The sequence below is a fragment of the Carassius auratus genome, chromosome 39 (genome assembly GCF_003368295.1).
Source record: "Carassius auratus strain Wakin chromosome 39, ASM336829v1, whole genome shotgun sequence".
NCBI classification, from domain to species: domain Eukaryota; kingdom Metazoa; phylum Chordata; class Actinopteri; order Cypriniformes; family Cyprinidae; genus Carassius; species Carassius auratus.
Genome location: NC_039281.1, coordinates 4,229,842 through 4,248,805, shown reverse-complemented (window position 1 = coordinate 4,248,805; position 18,964 = coordinate 4,229,842). Strand labels below are relative to the sequence as shown.

The 18,964-nt window shown below is 37.4% G+C and overlaps 1 protein-coding gene across 2 annotated transcripts in view; it reads left to right on the top strand.

The window, feature by feature from the left end:
• Window positions 1-12,610, top strand: part of LOC113057734 (glutamate receptor 1-like) — a 63,613-nt gene extending 51,003 nt beyond the window's left edge. The window contains exons 12-16 of one of the 2 annotated variants that reach the window (XM_026225233.1): window positions 349-547; window positions 627-874; window positions 5,795-5,909; window positions 8,156-8,290; window positions 12,296-12,610. In XM_026225233.1, coding sequence (XP_026081018.1) covers window positions 349-547; window positions 627-874; window positions 5,795-5,909; window positions 8,156-8,290; window positions 12,296-12,463 — 865 coding nt within the window. In that variant the 3' untranslated portion in view covers window positions 12,464-12,610. Of the gene's footprint in view, window positions 1-348; window positions 548-626; window positions 875-5,184; window positions 5,300-5,794; window positions 5,910-8,155; window positions 8,291-12,295 lie in introns of both variants that reach the window. The other variant, XM_026225234.1, reaches the window with a different exon arrangement.
• Window positions 12,611-18,964: the final 6,354 nt, after the last annotated feature.

Here is an 18,964-nt window from a genome sequence, read left to right as displayed (position 1 = left end):
ATGTATTTATCTAAGAAAGTTCTGGTAATACAAGGTAACTACATGGGGTAGGGTTAGGTTTAGGGGTAGGTCCAGGGTTAGTACCTAGTTATTACATAGTTGTTGTAATTACTATAATAATTACATAGTAAGTACATGAGGAACAGGACTGTAAAATAAAGTGCTACCGTATTTACATATTTCATTTTGCACTGTACATCTTCTATACTATATTTCTTTGATATAAATGCTGTTTGGTTTGAGGTTTGGTTTTATAATATACTGTAAACCCTTGTGTTTTAAGTGTACTTATTGAGGCCGCTGTCTATGTGTATAATCGCGTTCACGTACACTTGCATGTTTCCACAGGTCTCTCTCAGGCCGTATCGTGGGTGGTGTGTGGTGGTTCTTCACTCTGATCATCATCTCCTCATACACAGCCAACCTAGCTGCTTTTCTCACAGTAGAGAGGATGGTGTCACCCATCGAGAGTGCAGAAGATCTGGCCAAACAGACTGAGATTGCTTATGGGACTCTAGATGCCGGCTCCACCAAAGAGTTCTTCAGAGTAAGAGGAACCATGAAGTGTTATCTTAAAAAAAGTATATTTGTAAATGTATGATATTTCACTTCCTTTCCTCTTTTAGAGGTCAAAGATCGCAGTCTTTGAGAAGATGTGGTCCTATATGAAGTCTGCAGACCCCTCAGTGTTTGTGAAAACCACAGATGAAGGAGTTATACGGGTGAGGAAATCCAAAGGGAAGTACGCCTACCTTCTGGAGTCCACCATGAACGAGTACATCGAGCAGCGCAAACCTTGTGACACTATGAAGGTCGGAGGAAACCTGGACTCCAAAGGTTATGGCATCGCCACCCCCAAAGGATCCCCTCTCAGGTAAAGCCAGCTGTCCAATATATGCTAACTGTATGGATTTAACTATAATGAAAATAACATCTGTTGGTGGTTCAGTTGTGGTAGAGGCTGGATACAGTACTAAAGGGGTTATGCTCACCTTGGCTAACTGGGTAATCTATTTTCATCTTGCATTTTGCAATCTTGCAAACCAGTTCTGAGTACTAGGTTATGTAGGAAGCTGCAAACTAATGCAATCTGGCATACTTTACTGAATGTGTACAGCACCACTCCATCACTGCAGTCCAGAACCCTAAATCATCTCTTTTAAAATGCCAAGTGTGCTTGAGCACACTGCATAGTCTACATGTGCTCTTCTCCATCATTTGATTCATTTTTGCTGACATGATTTGTTTAGATGAGTTTAGCAATTAAGACACATTCTGTAATAAGCTTAATTTACATAAAAAAAAAATTCGTGCTGAGAATGACTTACTCACTGCACAGCACCAAAAACACATTTAGCACCTGGATTGTGGATGGTTTATTAATAGGATGCAGGTTTTTGCCAAAGTGGTGCCACTGTTCAGTGAACTCGCCCGGTTTCTCTTTTTTGAAGAACTTTTTAATGGTTATACGTGTCGTCATTAAATAAGTCATCATTGGATCGAAGGGGGCGAGGGTAGAAGTACCGTACTAAGCAGCCTCTGCTATAACAGACCATGCTGTTGTGTGGGTGTACATACTTGTGTGTGGAGCTGTTCAAAATCCCACTCGTACCTCATGTTGCTTGAAGGGGTTTTCAGCACACTCCACCAGAAGTGCTTTCATAAGAAACGGCAGGAAAATGATGCACCCTCTTCAGAAGCTCTTTAGGAAACACGTGTGTTCACGTCCTTTCATTAAACAGCAGCGCCGCTCAGCACAACCCATTGAGACGGCTCAGACATTATTCATGACAGGCTCTTTGAAGCTATAGGTTTACCAAATGCTAATTTCACTTTCTCTCCTCCTTCTTTACAAATTACAAAAGCTTTCCCCTCACAGAGTGACTTGCACATGTGCGAAATTGGGCAGTCAGTTGTTATTCTTATGCAAACCACTTCTGAAGATGAATGTCGGCATTAACGTGTTTCTTTTATATTCTCTGCAAAACAAGGTGAACAGTTGTTATTTCAATTGTACGCCGTCATCCTTAACGTCACATTTATTGTGCTTGAACGTACCCATCTGACTAATACACCATGGCCCACATGATATTACATTCATTGCCGTGCAAAGGGCCTCGCAAGGGCAATTTGGAACTGTTGAAATAACCTCAATAACTCCATCTCTCTCTAATAAGATAAGCTCCTTGGGGAAACGACCTCATAGCAATTGTACAGTGATTTTTTGGGTCACCTTATGGCAAAGCGAACTGGAGGAGAACGTGGATTGAGTGGGAGAGAGACATCGGATACAAGATGTAAATGACTGACTTCCATCTTGCCACCTAGGGCAAGACTCAAATTAAATTCAGTACTGGCTAGCCATTACTGTGACAGCAAGAGTGTAAGAGGCTTGGAAATGAATTCATAAATGTGTTTCTCTGTCTGGTGAGTCACCAGCTGTGCAGTGTATATCTGATTTTGAGAGAGAGCGACTCCCGTACTGACGCATACATGTACCAGTATATGCTATATGGGCATCAACTGCGTGATTTAATCACACAGAAGACAATGGGAGAATTTACTCTCTCTATCAAAATTGGTAGACACTGAGAATATTATGTCAAGATTGTGTCTATATTAACATTTAGACTGAGTTATGATTTGCTGGACTAACCATGTGGTGCAGTTGTCAAAATACACTATAATTCTCTATGCACATTCGCTGAATGTTTGACTGTATTTACACTGTCAACCAACTTTTAACATTTAAATTATAATTTAATTAAACAGCATGACAAAAAAATTTGGATGTGAGATCTATGCATTAAATATTGCAATGTAAATGTAGCTTTTTAACAGATATAATTTTTACACCTCACTATCTGATATGTTACGGTCTGCTAGCCTGATTACACTTTAATGAACAATTTCTTAACCAAGAAGATGTTAATTAAGCTTGTGAACTTGTTTTAGTGTTTACTTCACTTTGTTTTATAGGTTAATTTAGTGACTGAAGTAATAATCAGTTGTTTTGGTGCATTTCGACAGCTGTTCCACATTTTCATTGTCTTATCTCTGACTGATCCCTTAAATCGGTAAAGATTGATGTGTGTGCCCTTGTATCTCTTTCCATCTGTGCCCATTCTCTGAGTTTAGTCAATAAAAAACATCTCACCCAAAGCACTGCCACCTCCTGAAGCAAATGCTCATCAAACTTAACGTTGCTGTTTTGTCCTCATTCCTGAGACACTCTCTGACTTCTTTCTGTCTGGTACTTCTGGGATTAGAAAGAATTCTTGGGTTTTATCAAGCCAGAGAATCACTTTCCTACACATGCAGAGCTGCAGATGACATTTGCTCACGACGCAGATCGGCCAGCAGACGGTTACATGGGTCGTGAGGAGATGTAATTTGTGCCTGCGAACTGTATGTGGTGTTCAAGGCCCGAGGATGAAGAAGAAGTTGAAAAGAGATGAAAAGAGAGATGCTTTAGATGTGGTTCCTCATATTAGAAATTTGGAGCAGGGGAATTAAAATCAAAAATAAAACTTTTGGAATCATCTAGTATTATGTTGGTCAAACCCTTTTGGTGTAAGCTAAGACAACTTTAGTATAATGTTCATTCTGCTTTTTTTCAAAACAATGAAAGTAAATGGTGACTAAGCTCCAAAAAAGACAAAAAATCTCTATAAATGTAGTCCATGGGCCCTATCTTGCAGCCAGCGCAATTGACTTTGTACACCGACGCATGTGTCATTCCTATTTTGCACCCGCGCAAAGCGCGCTTTTCCCTCCACAGAAGCACATCGCTAAACTAGTGAATGAACTTGCGCTCCCTGGGCGGTTCAGCGCAAAAAAGGAGGCGTGTTCCAGCGCAAACAATCCCTGGTGCTATTTTGCTGTTCCATTAAACAATTGCGCCACTGACCGGAAAAAACCTAGTCTAAAGTCAGTGGCGCGTTGCGCGTTGTTCATTATGCTATTTTAGGGGCGCATGCTTGACCATAATGTATAGCGTGCACAACGCGCATACACTTTGCTCATGTAATCTACACAGATGCAACAGTTATTTTTGCAAATCATAAATTGTTACACTAAAAAAATATTAACACATGAGATGACGGAAATCATGACGCTATTTTGGGTGGGTTTCTCCCATCCCCATACAACACAACTTCTCTGTCTTTCCCTGCTCTTACAAGAACATCAGTCTCCTCGGCTGTGAACCGCTCCTGGCGTGCGCCTGGTAAATACGCCATAATAGCAATCCATAATGGAACTTGCGCACCTGCTTTTAAAGGGAATGTTGGATGACGCTCTGATTGGTTTATTTCACGTTACGCCCAAACCACACCTATGAATAATGAAGCTACTTCAGACCAACCCATTTTAGATTTGCGCCGGGCGCAAGAGCCATTTATCCCGCCGGGAAAATAGCAACAGCGCCGAGACCCGCCCACAAAGTAACTTGCGCTTCGCGCTTTGACACTTGCGTTTCAGATCGTTTAAATAGGGCCCCATATGTTAAATTAACTTGTTTATTAACTTGTTAAAATCCATATTTTAAACAAATAAGAAACTGTAGTTCAAACCATTTGAACAAATAAGATTTGTGACAATACACAACTTCTGAAGACTTGGAAAATACTGCAGAGTCATTCGGTATGAACTGCTTTTCACAGTCCTTGGTCACCATTCACATTCACTGTGTGCATGAACATTCTGCTTCCTTCTGTATTTGACAGAACAAGGAAAGAAAAGAAAGAAAGAATTTGATTTAAGTGTACGTTTTTATTTGGGGGTGAACTATCTCTTTAACGTCTCCAGGCTGTTGTTTTCGATTCACATTGTTACAATCACCAAAAGGGAAGAGCCAAAAGCAGACAGTAAACACTAAGGATATCTAAGGACATCTTTTTTCTCCTTCTCTATCTAAAGAAGTCTTGTTCCTGGCTTTATAAAACCTGTCTTTCACAAAGGCCACTAACAAAAGCATTGCTTTCCATTAATACACGTTAACATACTTGATATACAGACTCAGGACAAAACCACTGCAAATGCCATACATTTAACATCCCAACCTACATAGAGCAGTGGCTGTTGTGTTCAAACCAGTCTGAGTCTGCTTTCCCATCACACTGTCTCTGAAATGGTTTATCTGGGCTGACACTGACCAAGATATTATTTCGTTATCGTTTCAAGAAACCCAGTAAACCTGGCAGTGTTAAAACTGAATGAACAAGGCCTGTTGGACAAATTGAAAAACAAATGGTGGTACGACAAGGGAGAGTGTGGCAGCGGAGGAGGTGATTCCAAGGTCAGCCCCAATGTGACAAACCCAGCGGGTAACACCACCACTACCATGGGGGGGTAACCGGCAACCCACACCGACTAAACACTCCAGACCAAAACAATCTGGACTAAACTGAGCTTACTACTTACACATTTTGGTTGATTAATATATAGCAAAGACATTTTGATCAAATGATCGCATATCATGGCAACTGGTCAGTAATAGCTGACCATGGTCACATTATTCTAGGTGGAGTGTTTGCGGTCTGCCGGTTACCCAAAGTGATATTATAATACACATCTTGCAGCAGGGAGCAAGGAAACATTGCTAGATGGAGTATTAACCCATATCACTTTTACAATGAACTACCAACATGTTTCTGATATGTGTGCAGTCAATTAAAAAAAGAAAAAGAAACAGAACAGTTGAGATGATATATTTATGGGCATGTGTTTAATGTGTGCTGAATAACATAAAATAACATGGATAATGTTATTTATGTTATTTTCCTGGTTGAAGAATCCCAGTTAACCTAGCGGTGTTGAAACTCAGTGAGCAAGCCGTCTTAGACAAACTGAAAAACAAATGGTGGTACGATAAGGGGGAGTGTGGAAGCAAGGACTCCGGAAGAAAGGTCAGTTCACATATTTGGTCCTGCTGTGTTCCCTTCAGTTTAGCCCTCTCAGTAACCTTCCAGAAGGTTCAGTTAGGAATCTGGACATGGGCGGCTCTTACTCTCTCTCCAGTGTTGTATTCTTTCATTTTGGATGTCAGAGGGCATATTTTAGTAGTAGAAGCTTGCATTTTGCTTTATTGAAATTTTGTTATTTTATAAAAAAAAAAATGTGTAAACGTTATGCAGATTTGATGCTCAAGAAACCTTTCTTATTACCAATGTTGAAAACAGTTGTGCTGGTGTAATGGTTATTATATATAAATATATATATATATATATATATATATATATATATATATTATATTATATATATATATATATATATATATATATATATATATATATATATATATATATATATATATATATAAATATATATATATATATTTTTTTTTTTACAAAGCATTAACAAAGAGCTTCAAACAATTGCAAAACTCTCTTATTTATTCTCTCACATTACCCATTTCCTCTATATAGAAATATAATTGTAAATGCAATACAAAATAAGTGAATAGATAAACTGTAGCATATGGGAATATTTCCATAATAACCAATCAATAAATACAATTATAATCCTAAAATCTGATACATTCATGGACTGTGCATATAATATCATGAATATATCATTGTTATTTTCCAAATAGAAAGTTCAAAATAACTTTTTAAGATAGAAATCTTTAGTATTATTATACTGAAAAGGTATTAGCTGTCACTTTTCTGATAAATGTAATCCATCCTTGACATAAATAAAATTTTAAATTCTTTAAAAAACGTTTAAAAATGACTTAATATTTGTAGTGTACATGTATATTATGCACTAAACTGGTATTATGTTAGTATACTATTCAGAACATTTCTGACCCTTATTTTAGATGTATGTTTATAATAGATTCATACATTCCATACAGTTTTTAATTCAAGTGTAAATAATAGTATGTCTAGGTCCAGGAGCCGTGAAGAGAAAGGCCATTATTATAGACTGGATGAGTCACTGCATGATACACTCATTTTGTTTAAAATAGCCTGGTGTTCTGAATGGAGCTCTGGAGAGAGACTGGTCATGTTGCTCTGATCATCCGTAAGAGTCAAGCCTCCCTTGTGGTCCTCAGCCTCTGTGTTCTCCCTCCTGTCTGCCCTTGGAGTGTGCATGTATTTGGATGCAAACACAGTGGACAGCTGTCTGTGCTGTCATAGGCACCGGTCACCAAGCACCCCACAGCACCAAACCCACCTGCATGGCACACACAGATGACACCAAACTACCTTATGTGGCTATATTATAGAAGCGGTTGCACACCGATTAAGCTCCTTAGACTGTTATTATATCACCTTTGATTAAGTACAAATCCAAATCTCCTTAGATTCATGACCTGGGCTGCATGGGTGCCAACTATTAATATAGTTTTTTTGCAGCTGTGACACTGTATGTGATTGTTTGTTAGTAGCTTGTAAATTAGAGAAGATGCTAACTAGCAGGTTAAATAAGCGCTAAATGAGTCGAAGGTGAACACAGACTGCCCTTGTTAGTGCATGAATGCATGTTCCTCATTTTAAATGAGTCCAATTTGTGCCATATTTTAGCATGTGTTTAAACCTATATTATTAACCAGTCATTTTTAGATTATTAAAATAATCTTTAGTTATTTTAATTTAATGTAAATTTAAATGGTATTTCACAATAGATATAATTTTATGTTCTAGTTAATACTACAATAGTATTTATTGTTAATGTTAAATGGCATTATTAATATTTAATAATAGTATTCATTCATAATATGATATTATTTATATTAGTTAAATAAGTTAACATAATTGGATGTTTCATAATAAATATTGCATTATGAATATCATTAAGCAATAATGCAGTTCAGCAGTCAAAAAAAAAAAAGTTGTTTCAGCAAAAACTAAATTTTTATAGTCATCAATAATCATGATATATTCATGTAAGACATGTAGGATCAGGAAACATTTTAAGCAAATTATTATAGTGCTACTTTTGGAGCCACAGTATTTTTTTACATTTGCAACATTGCTCAAGATAGTTCTCACTTTAGCTTTATTTGATGTAAATGTTTAAATGTTTGGATGAATGCATAAATGTGTATATGTAATGTGTAGGAGTGCTTCTTTTGTTTTTGTCCCTGTGAATTTGTTAACACTTTATAAAGTTACTCTCATCTAAGACATTTTTCCTTCTCCTGTAGGACAAGACCAGTGCTCTTAGCCTCAGCAATGTGGCTGGGGTCTTCTACATTCTGATCGGCGGTCTGGGTCTGGCCATGCTGGTGGCCCTGGTGGAGTTTTGCTACAAGTCCAGAACAGAGTCCCGCAGAATGAAGGTGTCTGCGCGGGCCGCTCAGGCCTTTCACTGCACCGCCTTAGACAGCAGCTACACTGAGCTGCAGGGTTACGGCCTGTACGGTGCCGACACTGTTAAGATATAAAGCACTCTGGGGTAGGAACCTCGAGTACTGCAGAGAACTAGGCCACATCCTGCCCACGTAGCAGCCTGACCTGCCCCCATCTAAACGTCACCAGATTCAAAGCTTCTGCTGCCCACTTTCAGAATCATCCGTTTCTTCTCACCTCTTTTATTCTGTCTCTCTTACACTCCTATTTTAATAGCAGGACTGTCCAAAATGAAATTTAAGAAACATTTATTTATGAAAATAACGATAACATTTTTTAAATTATTATTATTTTGCTTTGATTGATTATTTTATGTTAATCAAAATATATTTGCTGAGAAATGTCCCCAAATGTAATTTAATTTCATTTAATTTAAAGACAATAAATTAGTTATTATTACTAATTATTTTTATATTAATATTTTTTTTTAAATAGGTTTCAGTTTTCATTTTACAATTTATTTTAATTGTTAGTGTATGTAAACATGCTACTACATCTCGACAGCCCTATTTAATACTCCTAATTTAATCTCTCTTTCTTTTAGGGGTGCACGATAAATATCGTCCGATAATTAATGCGCATCTCGTCAGTAAAGCCGGTTCTCTAATCAGCGGTAAATTCCATCAGGTGTGTGATTTCACATAGAGCAGCTGTTACTTCACTGAGCCTTTGTTAACTGACTAGCTGCGCAAATCCACGTTCATCGTATTTGCGCAGCTAGTCAGTTAACAACAGCTCTGTGTAGTAACAGCTGCTCTTTGTGAAATCACACACCTGATGGAATTTACCGCTGATTAGAGAACCGGCTTTCCTGACGAGATGTGCATTAATTATCGGACGATATTTATTGCGCACCCCTACTTTCTCTCTTTCCCACTATTTCCTGCTCCCTCAGTTTCCCGTTGTCCGCTAGCCGCTCTGTCCATAGACTAGAGCTTTGTTTATACACATCGTGTCTCTGTTCTTTCATGAAACAGAGCAAGTGTTCCCCTGAGACACTACAGGTCTCCGTTTTCCACTACGACTCCAAAAATAGTCCATGTAGACTCAAGATTATGCATCAATCAGCTCGTGTGCATGTTTATACAATAAGACCCATGTCAGATCTGACCTAATGTACTCTTGCTAATGCATAGATGATTAAAAGTATGTATCATAAGCAAGCAACCTACAGGCCTATGGAAACCTGTTTCCACCATGGAATATAAATTAATAATAAAGGTAACTGTGTCTTGTCAACTCACAATTCTGATTTTTTTTCTATAAATTCTGAATTTACGTCTTACCTCTATTTTTTATTCTATGGCAGAAACAGGCCAGAGGTGCATTTCCAGAAAGCATTGTTAGCAAACTATGGTTGCAAGTTCCGTCGTTACCAACATAGTTCAGCAATTCAGTGTTTCCTGAAACCATAGTTCATTAGTAATCAGGTTCCATCTACAATACAGCAGCATGTCAGAGATCTCGAATCAGTTAATTAGCAGAAGTTATTACTCCACCACATGCGTGTGACGTCATTAACAACGGCCCTAAATTGTTGAATTCACAACGGAGATGTGACCGTGACTGGCTAGTTAGTTTCCACAACAATGCATACCCACTATGGTGGTTAATCAGTGAGTTACATTGTTGTACGGGAAACGCACCCCTGACTGACAAATCAAAGAAACTCCTTTGCAAAAAAAAAAAAAGAGGTCTCAGATGAACATAACCCATTACATTTACAGATACCTCAGTGTAATTTGTGGCAGTGTATCTTTATGACCCAAATTAGGATTTGTAACAAGTTACCTGGGTATTCCACACTTGTGCAATACTATAATAGCAAAGATTAATATAGATTTGCTTTGTTAATTCAATTGACAGGAGTCGCATTTAACAGCATACCATTTTTCACATTAGGCAAGCAGGAATCTGAGTCATTATAGGCAAACTAATTAGTCTGCATCAGGCGTATAACTGCATCCCCCAACGCGCTGAAGTGTAGGGCAATGAAATCATTCTTAGATTGGAAAATGCGATTTAAAGGGACACATCATTAGCCTTGGTTTCAGGCCCACTGGCTGCGACTACAATAGCGGGTTGCTCCTCACAACAGCAGCAATAAAACGATGACATTTCTCACTTCCACACCACCGTAGGAAATTAAGCTCGTTACACGCCTATCATGACTGGTTATTTTCTACCAACTTGTCAGAGATGCTTTACAGTGTCAGCTTTGGTTTTGAGGGCCTAAATATGGTGGTCCTGGGGGGCACAATACAACATTATTAGCCAAGCAATTAAAACTTGTCAACTCACGGCATTAGCCCACAACACATCTTTAATGCAAATAAGGGTCATTCACATAGCAAATCATTTTGAACCCAAGTGCCCAGTATTGTTATGGCTGGTAAAGCATGGAATTGCAACCCAAGCTCATTGGAAAAACTTGCCTGTGTCGATATTTCTGTAAAATATTTCACAGCTTCTAGTATGTTTGATGACACTTTCAAACTGAAATGTCCAGTGAGAGCCTCTAAAAAATGTTCAGTTTTATCAGAGACAGATAAATGTGAATCTGGCTGTGTTTTATTACACTGATGTATTGCGTCAGTTCAGAAATGTCAGACGCTAAAAGATTAAAAAAGTGTGCATCAGATAAAAGTTGGCATTTGTATCGCAATGCATCGTTTCTAACATATTTGCATTTGTAACAAACAATTTATTCATATATAATTATTAGTAGATGTGCAATACTTTTATTATTTAGAAAGTAACCAACAATATTGTGACCAACATTTTATATTTAGATGGATTTCACCTCTCTAAACTGTTTCTCAAGCACGTTCGAAAATGGATTACATTGCATCGTAATAGGTGTGAATCGTGTCATGTCGCATCGCAACAGTAGCTGTTTCATATATATCTTTAATATATTGCATCATTGGATATGCATTATGGAGATGCACTTCCCTACACTAAATGTAATCCATAATGTCAACTAAAGCAAACGTCAAATAACAGTGCATTGTTGAAGGAATGACATTTTAGTTTGCTTCTATACTAAAAAAAAGGATGTAGGTTGTACATTGAGACAAGGTAACAATTGCTTGTAAATTTTGGAAATAATTACAAAGAAACAGAAATTCTTATAAAACGTACTCCAGTAATATGAAAAAAAAAACCTCATCATCCATAGTAACACTTTAATAGGTGAGTTACCAAGCAAGTTTTCTACATGAAAGCCATACATATGGAGCTGGTTCTGTGATGCAAATGTCAAAATGTATTAGTTTTCAAATCATGCACTAGGGCAAAGTGTTTTGAGGTAATAACAGTATTGTGCAAGGAACTCAAAAATAAGTCTTTACTAATTGATAATGTGTAAAAGTAATATTTGTTAGTGTTTTACTGCCACTAGTGGTCATTTCATCTGCAAACTGCAGTGAATTGTATGTAAAGGTACGTTTTTGGAGATTTGCACAAAGGTACGTAGGCAGGAACGTTTTTCCAATGAATCCATTTTATAAAATTGGAAGGTTTTCAAATAGGATAGAGAGCTATTGTTGTTATTTAATATAGCAATATGGCTAATATTGGATTATTTCCCAAAATGCATCATTATTAGAAAAGTTTCATAAGTGTTTCATCTGTTTGCTTTGCTGAAGGCATTGTGTTGTGCCCCCATCCCCCCAAGCCCCCATGCTGATCAATTACAGTCAGGAAACCTAAAAGATGGAAATCTGTTGGCGTAGGCCTGAAGATTAGTTCACTTCACAAATGTTGTCTAACTAATTATCCAGTCATCACATGGCAAAACATTTTCTGTGCATACTCCATTAGGCAGATGCTTAAATCATCTTTTACTGTCTCCTACTAAAATTGAGCATCTTTCAAACAGTCCTGCATGTATTTCCGTATCCCTGTCTAATGCTTTTGTGTCTCCATCCCAGCAATCAATCAATGATGCCATGCGCTGCTCCACGCTGACCAGGATGAGCGGGAATGGTAGTGGCGGGGAGAACGGGCGGATTGTCACACATGACTTCCCTAAAGCTGTGCAGACACTGCCATGCATGAGCCACGGGGCCAGCATGGGCCTGGGAGCCTCTGGCATGTGACCATCTTGACGGAGCGCCACGCGTCATATGTAACACATGGACCTCCCGTTCACCTGCCGTCTGCCCCTATGTCTGTCTGCCCGCCCGCAACAGACGCGCCGTACTGCCAAAATGCACTTGAAGACTCTTCTCAGTGAATAGCCACCAATAAAACTCTTTTCTAAAAAAGAAAAAAAAATCTATAAAAAAAACTTACAAAGGGGGGGTTTGGGATATGAGCTGCAATAACAAGCCTGTGGGACTCTTTCGGGGGGGGGGGGGGGGGGTGTTTGTTTATGTCATGAATTAAAAAAAAAAAGTTTTGATTCGACACTCGCGCTGTGCCAATATTATAAACCTGTTTACTTCTGTCTGAGTGTGCAATATTTTAGTTCATATCAGTGTTCAGCAATGTTGTCTTTAACATGAATTTCTTTACAAAGATTAGCTCACTGAGATGTTTTTTTTTTTTTTTTTGCACAAATATGTTCTATGAAATGACAAAAGCGAGTTAATTTTCCTTATTGATTACCAGTTGATTACCAGAAAAGAGTAAGCTAACAAGCAAGATCTTACAGTGTATGGATCCAGTGAACCGTAAACAACATTGCTTATTTCTCTCGGTCACTCTACGTATTGAAGAAACATATCAGCTCATTTATCAACCTGTCCATGGTGTAAATACTCCGAAACTGAGTGAGGGATAAATTTGATTTGTTGTCGATCGGTAGAGCATAGCGGAACTGAACTTGTTGATTATCTTGCTCTGTAATTTCCCACTTCATGGCCCTTGCATAGCTGCTACGCCTCGTTTCAGGCACCATACCTCATCGGAGACCTGGGAGCGAGCTGCCACATGTTTTGATTGCCTCTTCAGTGGGAGCTCTCCTAGGACGGAGTCAAATTTGACCTCAGTTATGGGTAAATGTGCTTTAATGAGCTAGTTTGTCCCCAACACAAACAAACCATCAGATCTGGTTAAAGTGAAGCCATTCAGACAGACAAGTTCATTTTTACTAAAAATGTGTTCATATAAGACTGCCTGCATGGAATATCAAGAGATTTCCACCTAATCAAAATGCCCATTATTCAGTTTCTGCATATCCCCTGCAACATTTAGCTAATTTAATAATACTAAGTGTGTAGCACTCTCAGTTTACTGCAATCCATTCAGCAGATCTCCCCCCACAATCAGTGCAAAAATTGTAAAATAAAAATACATCTATGTGGGCCTACATGTAAAAAAAAAAAAAAAAGAAGAAAATTCTGTCATCATTTACTCACCACCGCGTTGTTCTAAAAGACACCCGTTTTACATATTTTACATATTTTATGTCCATCATATGCAATGTTTGGAGCCCATTGACTTTCTGTCTATGAACAAAAACATTACTACCCATTCAACAGAAGAAAGTCATACAGGTTTGGAACAACATGAGGGTGAATAAATGACAGATTTTTAATGTTTGAGTTGACTATAAGTTATTTTCTGTTAATAAAACTAACAAAGAAAATTTTTCAGAACAGCAACAGGATCCAAATACTGGTAAAACATAGGCTGTTCTGTCCTATATACACGCACTGCATGACAAGGCTCCTTATGAGATGATATTTGTGGAGATATCATTGATCGGCTACTGGGGCCAAGCTGACCTTTCTGAGCTCTTGGCTTCTTCACTGCAGGCTTTCAGAACATGGCTTCCAGCTCAACATAAACTCCTGTACCTATTCAGCCTTCCCCTGCACACTGCCATCGTACTGCGAAACATGACACACTGTGTGGCCATCCAAACGCTTATATTTCTCTGGCTTTTTCTTTCCATTTTCTTCACGTGTTTTATTAGGCACAGAACACTGCGGTCCTTTATGGCCTCATGTGAGAGCAGTATTTTATAAGCAGTAAAGATTTGTACAGTTCAACTGAGACATTTAACATTTATACCGCTGTGAGATTTTGAAGAGTTGATTGAACTAGTGTTTTACACTTTGCTGACGCAATGTTACTCGGATATTCTCACTGATAAAGGTGATGATTTTGATTAGTTTAGAGAGAAATGGATTCTTTGTGTTTCTGCTATAAATGTTGAAACTTTTTATATTTTGGGGGTATTTCAATGCAGAATTGATTCTTCATACTCACCTACTTCTTGACGATTCCACAGTCTTGAGCATTTTATTTGGGATGTTTTTTGTTTGTTTGTTTTATTGTATTGTTTATTTTTTTTCTTTTTTATCATAAAAGAGAGATGTGGCTGAATCAAATTTACTGGAAAATGCATTCAATCAATAATGAATAAAACTTTTCTAACCACAGTCAAAAAAGAGCTGGGTCACTGCTTTTCAATCATGGGAAATTAATCATATTTAAGTTTTTGTAACAAATTCTTGCTTTAAGTGACAATTATTATAATTTTTTTTTTTTATGTATGAAATTGAAGAACAATATTTATTGCAATTAATGCTGTTTTATATGAATAATAATTGTGTAAAGTAGAGTGATTATTCATTCATTACTTTCTCTTCATTACCTGACAAGTGGCCATCTCTGAAAGATTGGTATTTAATGTATTTTCAGCTGTAGATCTCTAGAGCTTGACTCATTGTAGAGTGTTTTAATCACCTACAGGTGCATCCCACACATAATCACTGGCGTTTAACCAGTCGGCATATGTTCTCTCAAACCCATTCATTTCAGGAATTATTAATTCTTTAATCTTTGTCAATTTAAGGTCCCCTGCAGAATCAACGGAAAGAGTTAACTGGGATGCCCCATGGCCCTAATTATGGAGATGTTAACAAAATGTAGAACAAAGAAACAGGTGTTTGTTCCCTCATCTTCATCTGGTCTAATGCCACACATTGCATTTCAAGTTTCATCGAGGCATGCGTCGAAATCTAAACCATTTTACTGCCGCATTATCGAGCAGATGATAAATCTACCATAAAGTAAAACTGTTCCAGTCGCAGCTCTAGCTATTATTAATCACAGCCTCGCTGTGCTGAAACTTCAATGTTCACCAGTGTCTGTTTCAGTTCCTTCAGGAATCATCCTCAACCTCACGTGTAGATGCATTGTGTAATAATACTCCAGAGACTCATTTGTGACATTCTGTCAAGATGATTTGTTAGATGTACTGTAATTCCACACATGATACTGAATTTCTCTTTTTGCATATCAGGTTTATAATCAGTTCTGTTCTGTTTCCAAGTAGGACAGTTTAGTCTTAAAGCTGGCGTACTGTGTAAAGTGGGAGATGTGGCATTTTCAGCATAGTACTGTGATCAGCCGTGACACTGGAGAAAATGGACCGTTTGTTCATGGGAAGCTGCAGTCGGGCAGTGAAATCTGGGTTTGTCTCTTATTTCCCCAGAGGTGGGTGACAAGTTAACTTCCTTGATCTTCCAGAGCATCATTACTTTCTTAAGTGAAGGTTTTGCTCTTGGCCACAGACCAAAAATAAAAATGTTTAAGGTATGTGTGTTCATGTTGCTGGCAGGTATAGCTGTGTTTGCTGTTTTTTGCATCACACCACCAAAGAAATATAAGAAAAAAATATAAAAAATGATGAAATATATGAAAATTCACAAGTGTGATTTTGCTTCGATAGCAGTTCAATAAGGTTAATATTCAAGTCACATTTGCCCATTTAAGTCAGAAACATAACATTGAAGGTGTCTAAGCAAATAAAAAATATATATTGTAAAAAATAAACCCAAATAACTATCTGAATTCAATTACCATATTTTACGGACTATAAGTCGCACTTTTTTTCATAGTTTGGCTGGTCCTGCAACTTATAGTCAGGTGCGACTTATTTATCAAAATTAATTTGACATGAACCGAGAGAAATTAACCAAGAGAAAACATTACCGTCTACAGTCACGAGAGGGCGCTCAATGCTGCTCACTGCTCACTGCTCCTGTAGCCTACCACTGAAAACAGCGCCCTCTCGCGGCTGTAGACGGTAATGTTTTCTCTTGGTTCTAAATAAATGCGACATACAATCCAGTGGGACTTATATATGTTTTTTTCATCGTCATGACGTATTTTTGGATTGATGCGATTTATACTTAGGTGCGACTTATAGTCCGAAAAATACGGTATACATTTTATCACCACTAAATGTTTTTGTTATTGAAAGCAAACCGTGAAAGTTGAGTGATTCCCACCATTCACTACATACTTCGAGTTGTGGCATTAATGAAAGAATTAGTGTTTTTGGACGAATTGTTTGAGTGAACAATTCAATGGCTCACACGGTCTTGTTGAATTCCTAAAGCAAGCAGTGTATTTGAACAAATCAGTTCAATTAATGATTGTGTCTCGCTCATAAAAAAAGCATTTTTAAGGAAGTCTAAAAGAGCAGCTTCCGGATAGCCTGAGCTGTTTGATTGCTCACACTGTGACTATGGCATTGTAATGTGTGTGACTGTGTGGGCCTGAACAGCATACATAATGAAGACACAGTGTGGGTGTGTGATTCGCCATGAGAGGATCCATGACACCTGCCACTGTGCCTCAATCCCACGCTCTTTCTTTTTCTTTCTTTTCTCTTCTCTTATACACTGCTCCCTGTGAATTGTATTATTTCCCATCGATCCATCTATCTTTCTTCCTTTTGGCTGCACAATCGTGTTGTAGCCCACTCTGTCACAGCTGCTTTTATCTCAGCAGAGGGTCTCAGACCATGCGGTGTCACATCCAGATTTTCAATCAAATACAGACACAAAGATTCCCACAGTCATGCACTATGAAATGTACAGGCAAAGGATATCTTAAGTGACATGCAGTCCTCAGCCTAAGCTTCTCGGCTTTGAGACTGATATAAATATGAATCGTAAGGGGGCAGAATATTTGATCTAAGTCTGATCTGACACTATCATCCCATCATTAAGAATAGCTCAGAGCAATATGGTATACAGTACACAGTGGATGGATGAATGTGGTTTGAAGAATCAAACATACATGAAACATGCTCTTTTCCATGCAATTACAAGAATTATATAAAAAAGCAAAATCACTGTAAAATTATCTTCTTCTGAAATTAATACTGTATCTTTGTGTGAGGAAATAAACTTATAACACAGCCGATAACCACTGTGACTGGATTGCTGAGTCAGCGAGCTGAACTTGAAATCTGGATCTTTTTTATTTTTTATGAATGAATCAAAGAACATGTGAACACGATACAATTCTAAACGATAAAAGAAGAATTTGTTCCCAAATCAGACATAAATACTGCAGTTAGCGCAATTGTTAAGATCTTCTGTGTAACAAATTTTTATTTGTTCCTCATAAAAACCTATTGTATATATGGAAGCCCATTTCTGCCACATAAAGAAAAAAAATTGGTAAAGCAGAATCATTTCTAATTATAATTCAAAATTATATTTAAAAAAAAGTATTTATCTCAATTATGAGATAAAAAGTCAACATATATGAAAAACTAAGTCATAATGAGATAAAAATGTTGAAATTTTTACATGAAAAGAAATAATTATAACATTACAAAATCTAAATGATGACAGGTTGAATGTGATAATTATGACAAAAATATTAGGTTACTTAGTATGTCATAATCTTGATTTTTCAAGTGAGAATTAGGACTTTTTATTTCACAACTATGACTATCTCATAAATTCAAAATTTGTATTATAATTATGATTTTTAGTTATGATTTACACATTAAGCATGATTATTTATTTGGCAGAAGTCGTTCCATATACAAAAGGTCTTTATAAGGCACATTTAAATTTTTCATTATTCGCAGGAAATCTTAACATAATCATAATCTAAATATGGCTCATAACACCAATTTATTGGACCACTTTATTGGGATTTTGCATCCATTTAAAGCTTATTTCAGCCAAAATTTGTGGCATAATAATGACTTTTAATTCATTTTAAATCACTTAATGCCTCATAATTTTGACTTTAACGTCCATTTGGCACTTTAAAGCTTTAACCTCTGTTCATTATAATTAACTGGAAAATAGCATAGAAACCATTCACATGTCTTCACAGAAGAAAGTCAAAGTTTGAAACTAGACAATGGTAAATAGCTAGATAATCCCAGAATTTGTATTTTTGAGTATACTTTACTTTTAAATAAAATCTGAAATGCTTAAAGGTCAAAAAATTTAATTTCAAGAAAACTGTGTTGCAATCATTTGCAGGTTTTTCTGCGGCGATTGTGATTTGTTTAATTTGTTGAGAAGGGGCAGATGTTAGTGGGAACAATGGAGTGATGGACTAAGAGAGAGCACACATGCTTAAGTGAAAAGATGTACACGATGGTGACAGAAAAGAGCGTTGTATTTGTACATTGGTTCATCAGCGGCTCCCACTGTTCTACACAAGAGGCCTGTTAATCACGCCGGCTCATCAGCACACTGACAGAGATAGATCCCCTGCCTCCTCTACTGCACCAACACAGGTCATTTGTACGAACCATGCTAATGCACCCATGATTTCACTTCTTTCATTCAAAGTCAAATGACGGATGAACGGATTACAGAGCC